The sequence below is a fragment of the Heterodontus francisci genome, chromosome 6, assembly GCF_036365525.1.
Source record: "Heterodontus francisci isolate sHetFra1 chromosome 6, sHetFra1.hap1, whole genome shotgun sequence".
Classification (NCBI taxonomy): Eukaryota; Metazoa; Chordata; class Chondrichthyes; order Heterodontiformes; family Heterodontidae; genus Heterodontus; species Heterodontus francisci.
Genome location: NC_090376.1, coordinates 39,080,090 through 39,092,580, shown reverse-complemented (window position 1 = coordinate 39,092,580; position 12,491 = coordinate 39,080,090). Strand labels below are relative to the sequence as shown.

The 12,491-nt window shown below is 44.9% G+C and overlaps 1 protein-coding gene across 3 annotated transcripts in view; it reads left to right on the top strand.

Moving 5' to 3' along the window:
* pds5b (PDS5 cohesin associated factor B) overlaps positions 1-12,491 on the top strand; it is a 261,787-nt gene that overhangs the window by 54,259 nt on the left and 195,037 nt on the right. For all 3 annotated transcript variants that reach the window (XM_068033499.1, XM_068033498.1, XM_068033500.1), the window contains exon 5: positions 2,187-2,284. In XM_068033499.1, the coding sequence (XP_067889600.1) occupies positions 2,187-2,284 (98 nt within the window). The remainder of the gene's footprint in view (positions 1-2,186; positions 2,285-12,491) is intronic.

The window sequence follows — 12,491 nt, the reverse complement described above, 5'->3', positions numbered from 1 at the left end:
GTCCTGCCATCCCGGGAACAAGTCTGGTGAAACTTTGTTGCACTCCCTCTTTGGCAATAATACCTTTCCTAGGGTAAGGGTAACAAAACCGCACACAGCAGTCCAGGTGCGGTCTAACCAGGGTTCGAAACAATTGAAGCAACACTTCACTACTCCTCTATTCAAATCCTCTTGTGATGAAGGCCAACATACCATGAGCCACCTTAATTGTTTTTTGCACCTGCTTTCAGTGACTTCTTGGCAAGGGTAATACCCAGGTCCCTTTGTACATCGACACTTAGTAATCTCTTACCATCTAAGAAATACTCTGCACATCTGTTCCTCCTACCAAAGTGGATAACCTCACATTTTTCCACATTATATTCCATCTGCCATGTTTTTCTCCCTCGGTCTCCCTCACCTAAGTCTGTCCAAATCCCCTTGAAGCCACTTTGCATTTTGCTCACAACACACATTCCCACCTAGCTTTGTGTAATCCACGACCTAGGAAATATTACATTTGGTCTCCACATCCAAATCATTGATGTATATTGTGAACAGCTGGGGCCCAAGTATTGATCCTTGCAGTATCCCACTAGTCGCAGCCTGCCAACGTGCGAATGATCCATTTATTCCTACTCTCTGCTTTCTGCCTGTTAATCAATCCTTAATCCATGCCAATATATTACCTCCTATCCCATGTGCTTTAATTTTGCTAACCATTCTCCTGTGGGGAACTTTATCAAAAGCCTTCTGAAAATCCAAGTATATTACATCCACCGATTTCCTCTATCAATTCGGTTAGTAACATCCTCAAAAAACTCCATCAGGTTCATCAAACATGATTTCCCATTCATAAATCCATGTTGACTATCCCCAATCAGATCATTATTATCCAAATATCTATTTATCATCCTTTAGAATAGATTCTAGCATTTTCCCAACCACTGATGTAAGGCTAACAGGTCTGTAATTCCCTGTTTTCTCTCTCCCTCCCTTCTTAAATAGTGGGGTGACATTTGCAATCTTCCAAATCTGTAGGAACTGCTCCAGAATCTATAGCATTTTGGAAGATGATCACCAATGCATCCACTATTTCCATAGCTACCTCTTTCAACACTCTGGGATATAGAATATTAGGTCCTAATGACTTATCAACCTTCAGCCCACTAATTTCTCCAATACAGCCTTCTAGCTATTAATTTCTTTCAATTCCTCATTTCCCCCTAATACGTTGGATCTCTAATTCTGGGAGATTTCTTGTATCTTCCTCAGTCAAGACAGACACAAAATAATCATTGAGCTTTTCTGCCATACAGATATTACAGTCCGTTTCTTTTTTGCCAGTTTACATTCATATTCTATTCTCCCTTTCTTTATCGGTTTCTTGGTCCTCCTTTGCTGCATTCCAAACTCCTCCCAATCCTCCGGTTTATTACCATTTCTGGCAACTTTATAGGCCTTTTCTTTTTAATTTTATACAATCTGTAACTTTCTCCGTTAGCCATGGCTGACTGCCTTTACTTTTGGGGTTTTTGTGCCTTGAAGGAATATATAGTTGTAAACTATGTCGTAATTATTTAAAGACTATCCATGTACTGTCATAGCTTTTTTTTTAAATGTATTCTCCCAATGTATCTCAGCCAATTTGCCCCTCATACCTTCATCATTTCCTTTGTTTTAAATTTAACATCCTGGCTTCAGATTGAGCTACCTCACTTAAAATTTCACATTATGTTTCTATCATATTATGGTCACTCATCCCTCGAGGTTCTTTTATAACAAGATTATTAATCCTCATTCAGATCCTCTAAATCCCCATCTAAAACATCAGTTCCACTCTTCAGAAATGTGGCAACCCGTTGTGTTTCCAGCATTGTGCAGATTGCAGAAATAATCTTTCTGCTGGATATGGGAATTTCTCTTGTTCTCCTCTGTCCCGTTTTATTCATTATTCTCCTGTAGCATTCTCCTAGCAAGTACCAGAAGGTCTGCCATGATCTTTGAAAAAGTGAATCATGAGCAATGTTTCAGAGTAAAAATGTCCAGTTATCTTTCGGTATCATTTATCTGGGAACTTGTCATTTGGAGAGTCAAGTGCATAATTTCATGACTTTTATAAAATAGCCTCAGTCCTCTTGCCATCTTAAATTCAATTAGTTCAGTCATTAGAAGAATGATCAAGATTCTCTTTGTTTCATTTATAGAATATTGCCTGGGTAAAATCGTATAACATCTGCTTTGAACTGGAGGATAGTAATGATATCTTCACTCAATTGTATAGAACACTTTTCCAAGTAATAAAGTAAGTTTGTACATCAGGTAAAACTGCATGAAATGTCATCCTTTTAAACTGTAAACCAATTTTTAATACTTTATCTATTCTGTCCTCCATTTAATTAGTCTCTCTTCACCCTTTTCTCTTTTTTTTCTCCCCCCCCCCCCCCCCACCTGCCCACCTTAACTCTTCAAGGATCTCTTTTTCTTTGGTCAGAGAATTTTATGTACACGTATGTGGATCTTCCAGCTGACATGATTTTGTTTTACCTCCTTGCAATTGTGTGTAGATCTCAAAGTATTGTAACAAAGTAGTAGTATGACCTAATCGAAGAGATCCTGATTTGATTACCAGGCCTGCAAGATAGGTGGAATTATTGTGTGCATATCTATGTCCAAAAAAAATCAATCAAGGAACCAGAAAAAGAAAGGCCCAAGTTTATTGTGTATGTATTTCAGTGAAACTCCATTCTCTCTCCAACCTTAATACAACAAATTTATAAGTAAAAGGACCACAGTTTAGCATACCACAGCTGCAATTTAATTTGTACCGCTTTCCACTTAAACGTGGAATTAGTTTGCACTGAAAAAAGCTGAAGGCACAGTAGTCATTTGGACATCAATTTAAAAAAAAAAAATTAAACCAGACGGACCACGCGGCATTGACCTAAGCACCGGAAATGGCAACGGCAAATCCAGCCCTGTCAACCCTGCTAAGTCCTCCTTACTAACATCTGGGGTCTTGTGCCAAAGTTGGGGAGAGCTTTCCCACAGACTAGTCAAGCAACAGCCTGACATAGTCATACTCACGGAATCATACTTGACAGAAAATGTCCCGGACACTGCCATCACATTCCCGGGTATGTCCTGTCCCACCGTCAGGACAGACCCAGCAGAGGCGGTGGCACAGTGGTATGCAGTCAGGAGGGAATTGTCCTGGGAGTCCTCAACATCAGCTCCGGACCACATAAGAACTAGGAGCAGGAGTAGGCAATTCAGCCCCTCGAGCCTGCTCCTCCATTCAGTACCATCATGGCTGATCTCATCTCCGCCTCAACTCCACTTTCATGCCCGTTCTCCATAACCCTTCAACCCATTACTAATTAAAAACCTGTATCTCCCTCTTAAGTCTCATGGCATCAGGTCAAACATGGGAAGGAAACCTCCTGCTGATTACCACCTACTGCCCTCCCTCAGCTGATGAGTCAGTACTCCTCCGTGTTGAACACCACCCGGAGGAAGCACGGAGGGTGGCAACGGTGCGGAATGTCCTCTGGGTGGGGGTCTTCAATGTCCATCACCGAGTGGCTCGGTAGCACCACTACTGACTGAGCTGGCTGAGTCCGAAAGGACATAGCTGTGAGACTGGGTATGTGGCAGGTGGTGAGGGAACCAATGAGAGGGAAAAATATACTTTACCTCGTCCTTACCAATCTGCTTGCCCAGATGCATCTGTCCATGACAGTATTGGTAGGAGTGATCACCGCACCATCCTTTGTGGAGATGATGGAGACGAAGTCCTGCCTTCACATTGAGGATACCCTCCATTGTGCTGTGTGGCACTACCACCGTGCTAAATGGGATAGATTTTGAACAGATCGAGCAATGTAAAACTGGGCATCCATGAGGCATTGTGGGCCATCAGTAGCAGCAGAATTGTACTCAACCACAATCTATAACTTCATGGCCTGGCATATCCCCCACTCTACTGTTACCATCAAGCCATGAGACCAATCCTGGTTCAATGAATAGAGCAGGAGGGCATGCCAGGAGCAGCACCAGGTATACCTCAATGAGGTGTCAACCTGGTGAAGCTACAACGCAGGACTACTTGCATGCCAAACTGCATAAGCAGCATTGCGATAGACCGAGCTAAGTGATCCCATAACCAACGGATCAGGTCTAAGCTCTGCAGTCCTGCCACATCCAGCCGTGAATGGTGGTGGACAATTAAACTACAAACTGGATGAGGAGGCTCCACAAATATCCCCACCCTCAATGATGGGGGAGCCCAGCACATCAGTGAGAAAGATAAGGCAGAAGCATTTGCCACAAACTTCAGTCAGAAGTGCCGAGTTGATGATCCATCTCGGCCTCCTCCTGAAGTCCCTAGCATCACAGATGCAAGATTTCAGCCAATTCGATTCACTCCACGTGATATCCAGAAACAACTGAAGGCACTGGATACTACAAAGGCTCTGTGCCCTGACAATATTCCGGCAATAATACTGAAGACATGTGCTCCAGAACTTGCCGCACCCCGAGACAAGCTATTCCAGTACAGTTACAACACTGGCATCTACCCTGCAATGTGGAAAATTTGCCCAGTTATGTCCTGTAAACACAAAGCAGGACAAGTCCAACCTGGCCAATTACCGCCCTATCAGTCTACTCAATCATCAGTAAAGTGATGGAAGGTGTCATCGACAGTGCCATCAAACGGCACGTGCTTAGCAATAACCTGCTTAGTGATGCTCAGTTTGGGTTCCGCCAGGGCCACTCATCTCCTGACCTCATTACATCCTTGGTTCAAACATGGACAAAAGAGCTGAAAAGAGTTGAGGTGAGAGTGACTGCTCTTGACATCAAGGCAGCATTTGACCGAGTATGGCATCAAGGAACCCTAGCAAAACTGAAGTCAATGGGAATCGGGGGTGGGGGGGGGGGAAACACTCTGCTGGTTGGAGTCATAACTAGAACAAAGAAAGATGGTTGTGGTTGTTGGAGGTCAATCATCTGAGCTCCAGGACATCACTGCAGGAGTTCCTCGGGGTAGTGTCCTGGGCCCAACCATCTTCAGCTGCTTCATCAATGACCTTCCTTCAATCATAAGAAGTGGGGATGTTCGCTGATTGCAGAATGTTCACCATTAGTGACTCCTCAGATACTGAAGCAGTCTGTGTAGAAATGCAGCAAGACCTGGACAATATCCAGGCTTGGGCTGATAAGTGGCAAGAAACATTCATGCCACACAGGTGCCAGGCAATGACCACCTCCAACAAGAGAGAATCTAACCATCTCCCATTGACATTCAATGGCATTACCATCGCTGAATCCCCCACTATCAACATCCTAGGGGCTACCATTGACCAGAAGCTGAACTGGAGTAGCCATATAAATACCATGGCTACAAGAGTGGGTCAGAGGCTAGGAATCCTGCAGAGTAACTCCTCTCCTGACTCCCCAAAGCCTGTCCACCATCAACAAGGCACAAGTTGGGAGTGTGATGGAATACTCCAAACTTGCCTGGATGGTGCAACTCCAACAACACTCAAGAAGCTCAACCATCCAGGACAAAGCAGCCCACTTGATTTGGCACCCCATCCACAAACATTCACTTCCTCCACTACCGACGCACAGTGGGAGCGGTCTGTACCATCTACAAGATGCACTGTAGTAATGCACCAAGGCTCCTGAGACAGCACCTTCCAAACCCACCATCTCTACCAACTAGAAGGACCAGGGCAGCAAATGCATGGGAACACCACTACCTCCAAGTTCCGCTCCAAGTCCCACAGCATCCTGACTTGGAACTATATCGCCGTTACTTCACTGTCGCTGGGTCAAAATCCTGGAACTCCCTTCCTAACAGCACTGTGGGTGTACCTACCTCACATGGACTGCAGTGGTTCAAGAAGGCAGCTCAGCGCCACCTTCTCTAGGGCAATTGGGGATGGGCAACAAATGCTGGCCTAGCCAGTGGCACCCACATCCCGTGAATAAATAAAAAATCAACCTTGTATGCTGTGGGATCTTTGAGGTTACAATTCCTAAAAAGGGAATTATGCAAGGAGGTAGGGGGCATGACTGAGGTACTATGAGTACTTGGCATCTATCTTTACGAAGGAAGAAGATGCTGCCCAAGTCATAGTGAAAGCGGATGTAGTTAGACACTGGATGGGCTAAAAATTGATCAAGAGGAGGTATTGGATAGACTGTCTGTACTTCAAGTTGATAAGGCACCAGGACTGGATGAAATGCATACTTGGGGAATTAAGGGTGGAAATTGTGGAGGCACTGCCCATAATTTTCCAATCCCCCTTAAATACTGGGGTGGTGCCAGAGAACTGGAGAATTGCACATGTTGCACCCTTGTACAAAAAATGGTGTAAGGATAAGCTGAGCAGTACAGGCCAGTCAGTTTAACCTCAGTGGTGGGAAATTTTTTAGAAATGATAATTTAGGACAAAGTTAATAGTCACCGGGGCAAATGTGTATTCATCAAGGAAAGGGCAGTGTGTGCCATCTAATTGTGTTTAACTAACTAGAGTTTTTTTGATGAGGTAACACAGAAGGTTGATGTGATATACATAGATTTCCAAAAGGAATTTGATAAAGCGCCACATAACAGGCTTGTCAGCAAATTTAGAGCTTGCGGAATAAAGGACAGTGGCAGCAAGGATACGAAGTTGGCTGAGTGACAGTAAACAGTAGTTATGTAGGTTGTTTTTAGGAGTTGAGGATGGTATATAGTCGGGTTCCCGAAGGGTCAGTATTGAGAACCCTGTGTTTCTTGATATACATGAATGACTGACTGAGACTTGGGTGTACAGGGCACACTTTCAAAATTTGTAGATGACAGTACTTGGAAGTATTGTGAGGAGGATAGCAATAGACTTCACGAGCACGTAAGCTGGTGGAATGGGCGGACAAGTGGCAGATAAAATTTCATGGTGAAAAGTGTGAAGTCATTCATTTTGGTCGGAAGAATGAAGCGAGGCAATATAAAAGAAAGGTATATTTCTAAAGAGGGTGCAGGAGCAGAAGGTCCTCTGGGTATAATTGGACAAATAATTAAAGGTTGCAGGGCAGGTTGTGAGAGGTTTATAAAGCATATGGGATCCCTGACTTATCGGGTCATAGAGTTTAAAAAAAAAAAGCAAGGAAGTTGTCTTAAACCTGCATAAAACTTTGGTTTGGCCTCAACTGAAGTATTGTGTCCAGTTCTGGGCAGAACACTTTAGGAAGAATGTTAATGCATGAGAGGGTGCAGAAAAGATGTACAAGAATGGTTCTGGGGATGAGGAACTTCGGTTACATGAATGGATTGGAGAAGCTGCGGCTGTTCTCCGAGAAGGTTTCGAGGAGATTTGAGAGAGGTGTTCAAATTCATGAGGGGTCTGAATAGAGTAGGTAGGGAGAAACTGTTCCCATTGGCAGAAGGATCGAGAACCAGCAGACACCACTTTTAAGGCAAATGGCAAAAGAAGCAATAAACATGAGAAACGTTTTTACATAGCGAGTGGTTAAGATCTGGACTTCCAGCATGGACGCGACTGGTCTAAAGGCTTCCTCCTGTGCTGTAACCATTCTGTCATTCTATGACATTAATGCATATTTCGGGTCCATGACTGGAGATCCTGATTGACACTGCCCAAGTCTGATTTTAATGTTGGACCCATACAGACACATGGAAGAAGCTTCCATCCCATCGGGCTGGCTGGATTTGAACCTGGGTACAAGTGGTGAAATGCCAGTGTTGAACCAAGACACTATTCAGTCCTCTGAGCTGTGAGATTTTCTAGCCATCTTCGTGTCCTTACTGGCACCCCAACCAGATTAGCTTATTGAGGATAAACTCAGTTGAACCTGGGACTTTCTGTTTGAAGCATGGGAACTGGTAACAATCCAGTCTAAGATTTTCTTGTGGGGGCAGGGTGAATGCACATTCTAGAAGCAGAGTTGAACTTGTTGAACTCTACACCTTGCTGGATGACATCTGACCCAAGAGTACATGATATATTGAGGAAATGCTTCATCTTACACGATGAGTGTCCATGGTTGCATGGAAATGCAATTAGTCAAAATGGTTACATGAGAAAATAAAAAATGAGAATGGGGGTATAACATACAGCTGCAGTTGATCACTATTCAGGGTGCAAAATGTCTAGGCAGTGCTGACTGTTATGGGCAGTAAGTGGATGATGGGGAAGGTGGATAATTTGATTCCCACTTGAATGTGCCCCTCATGGTGGCTGGTTGGCTGAGAAAGGCACTGGTGATGATGACCAATGGCCAGGCATTTGATGACATCTCCCCTCAAATGCAGATCGGGGGGAAGAGGTGTTTGTCATATTAGAACGCCATATAATTCTTCAGTTGGAAACCAGCGCCACCTTGTGCATGCAGTATACTTTGAGATTAGAAAGTAGAAAATGGCATAATGATGAAGTACTTTGGTGCATCATGGCATTGTGCTGTTGGTCTTGTGTTGCCATTTGGTGGGTATGTTATCGTTATTCTGTTGGAACGCTGCAGGAGTAAAAGTGGTTAAAATAAAAATAGCAAGTTATGTCCAGTCTGTGCATGTCTGCTGGCCAGTCTGTGAATAGCACTGTTGAAATAGATAGTCTTCCAGTAATAAAATGGTACATGTGCTGGGGAAATGTAAAAGATTTGAGGTGAATTTGATCACAATGTGGCATGTTAAAATTGAAGTACTTGCATAACCACTTTTTAAAAAAAATTAATCCGTGGTAATCATATTGTCAGTAAATCTAGATGTGGCTTCATGAGTGGTGCCAGTAGATTTTCAAGGGTTTTGTGTTCTCTTGCATATTGTCACTAGTTTTTTTTTAAGTTTAAAAACCTACATCAATTCACAAATAGCCACCGGTTGGGACTTAATATACAAAAATGGCAGTCTGCACAAATTGTAAACCATGTTTGATTTATTATCAAAAGGTTCAGAAGGCTTACCCACTGCCTTTTTATTCATTCATGGGATGTGGGCGTCGCTGGCCAGGCCAGCATTTATTGCCCATCCCAAATTGCCCTTGAGAAGGTGGTGGTGAGCTGCCGCCTTCAACAGCTGCAGTCCATTGGTTAGGTACACCCACAGTGCTGTTAGGAAGGGAGTTCCAGGATTTTGACCCAGCGGCAGTGAAGGAATGGTGATCTCGTTCCAAATCAGGATTGTGTATGACTTGGAGGGGAACTTGCAGGTGGTGGTGTTTCCATGCATTTGCTGCCCTTGCCCTTCTAATTGGTAGAGGTCGTGGGTTTGGAAGGTGCTGTCTAAGGAGCCTTGGTGCGTTGCTGCAGTGCATCTTGTAGATGGTACACACTGCTGCCACTTTGCGCAGTGGTGGAGGGAGTGAATGTTTGTAGATGGGGTTCCAATCAAGCGGGCTGCTTTGTCCTGGATCGTGTCGAGCTTCTGGAGTGTTGTTGGAGCTGCACCCATCCAGGCAAGTGGAGAGTATTCCATCACACTCCTGACTTGGACCTTGTAGATGGTGGTCAGGCTTTGGGGAGTCAGGAGGTGAGTTAATCGCCTCAGGATTCCTAGCCTCTGACCTGCTCTTGCAGCTACGGTATTTATATGGCTACTCCATAGAACATAGAACAGTACAGGCCCTTCGGCCCACGATGTGCCGAATCTTTAATCTACTCTAAGATCAGACTACCTACCTACCCTTCATTCTACTATCATCCATGTACCTATCCAAGAGTCGCTTAAATGTCCCTAATGTATCTGCTTCTACTACCACCGCTGGCAGCGCATTCCACGCACCCACCACTCTGTGTAAAGAACCTACCTCTGACATCTCCCCGAAACCTTCCTCCAATCACCTTAAAATTATGCCCGCTGGTGATGGCCCTTTCCGCCCTGGGAAAAAGTCTCTGGCTATCCACTCCATCTATGCCTCTCATCATCTTGTACCCCTCTATCAAGTCACCTCTCATCCTTCTTCGCTCCAATGATAAAAGCCCTAGCTCCCTCAATCTTTCTTCGTAAGACATGCCCTCCAGTCCAGGCAGCATCCTGGTAAATCTCCTCTGCACCCTCTCTAAAGCTTCCACATCCTTCCTATAATGAGGCGACCAGAACTGAACACAATATTCCAAGTGTGGTCGAACCAGGGCCTTATAGAGCTGCAGCATAACCTCGCGGCTCTTAAACTCAATCCCCCTGTTAATGAAAGCCAACACACCATATGCCTTCTTCACAAACCTATCAACTTGGGTGGCAACTTTGAGCGATCTATGGACATGGACCCAAGATCCCTCTGTTCCTCCACTACCAAGAATCCTGTCTTTAAGCCTGTATTCTGCATTCAAATTCGACCTTCCAAAATGAATCACTTCACACTTTTCCAGGTTGAACTCCATCTGCCACTTCTCAGCCCAGCTCTGCATCCTGTCAATGTCCCGTTGCAACCTACAACAGCCTTCCACACTATCCACAACTCCAGCAACCTTCGTGTCATCGGCAAACTTGCTAACCCAGCCTTCCACTTCCTCATCCAAGTCATTTATAAAAATCACAAAGAGCAGAGGTCCCAGAACCGATCCCTGCGGAACATCACTGGTCACCGAGCTCCAGGCTGAATACTTTGCATCTACTACCACCCTCTGTCTTCTATGGGCCAGCCAATTTTGTATCCAGACAGCCAACTTTCCCTGTATCCCATGCCTCCTTACTTTCTGAATGAGCCTACCATGGGGAACCTTACCCAACGCCTTGCTAAAATCCATATACACCACATCCACTGCTCTTCCTTCATCAATGTGTTTTGTCACATCCTCAAAGAATTCAATAAGGCTTGTGAGGCATGACCTGCCCCTCACAAAGCCATGCTGACTTTCTCTAATCAAACTATGCTTTTCCAAATAATCATAAATCCTGTCTCTCAGAATCCTCTCCAATAATTTTGCCCACTACCGACATAAGACTGACTGGTCTATAATTCCCAGGGTTATCCCTATTCCCTTTCTTGAACAAGGGAATAACATTTGCCACCCTCCAATCATCTGGTACTACTCCAGTGGACTGTGAGGACGCAAAGATCATCGCCAAAGGCGCGGCAATCTCTTCCTTCGCTTCCTGTAATATCCTTGGGTATATCCCTGTCTGGCCCCAGGGACTTATCTGTCCTCATCATTTAAAATTTCCAGTACATCCTCCCTCTTAACCTCAACCTGTTCCAGCATATCAGCCTGTTCCACGCTGTCCTCACAAACGACCAGATCCCTCTCACTAGTGAATACTGAAGCAAAGTATTCATTTAGGACCTCCCCTACCTCCTCCGACTCCAGGCACGTTCCCTCCACTATCCCTGATCGGCCCTACCCTCACTCTGGCCATCCTCTTGTTCCTCACTTAAGTGAGGAACGCCTTCGGATTTTCTTTAATCCTACCCGCCAAGACTTTTTCATGTCCCCTTCTAGCTCTCCTAAGTCCATTCTTCAGTTCCTTCCTGGCTACCTTGTAACCCTCTAGAGCCCTGTCTGATCCTTGCTTCCTCAACCTTAAGTAAGCTTCCTCCTTCCTCTTGACTAGCTGTTCCACATCTCTTGTCATCCAAGGTTCCTTCACCCTACCATCCCTTCCTTGCCTCATCGGGACAAACCTATCCAGCAGTCGCAGCAAGTGCTCCCTAAACAACCTCCACATTTCTGTCGTGCATTTCCCTGAGAACGTCTGTTCCCAAATAATGCTCCCCAGTTCCTGCCTAATAGCATTGTAATTCCCCCTCCCCCAATTAAATATTTTCCCTTCCCGTCTGCTCCTGTCCCTCTCCATGACTACAGTAAAGGTCAGGGAGTTGTGATCACTATCACCGAAATGCTCTCCCACCGAGAGATCTGCCACCTGGCCTGGTTCGTTGCCAAGCACCAAGTCCAACATAGCCTCCCCTCTAGTCGGTCTATCTACATATTGAGTCAGGAAACCTTCCTGGACACACCTGACAAAAACTGCTCCAAACTATTTGCACGAAGGAGGTTCCAATCAATATTAGGGAAGTTGAAGTCACCCATGACAACAACCCTGTTACTTCTGCACCTTTCCAAAATCTGCTTCCCAATCTGTTCCTCCATGTCTCTGTTGCGATTGGGGGGGTCTATAGAAAACTCCCAACAAAGTTACTGCTCCTTTCCTGTTTCTGACTTCCACCCATAATGACTCAGTAGACAAACCCTCCTCGACGACCTCCCTTTCTGCAGCTGTGATACTATCCCTGATTAGCAATGCCACTCCCCCGCCTCCTTTCCCTCCCTCCCTATTCCTTTTGAAATATCTAAACCCTGGAACATCCAACATCCATTCCTGCCGTTGTGATATCCACGTCTCCGTAATGGCCACAACATCATAGCTCCAAGTACTGATCCAAGCTTTAAGTTCATCACCCTTATTTCTGACACTTCTTGCGTTAAAATAGACACTTCAACCCATCATACTGGCTGCAACTTTGTCGTGTCAATTGTCTAACCTTCCTCACAGACTCTCT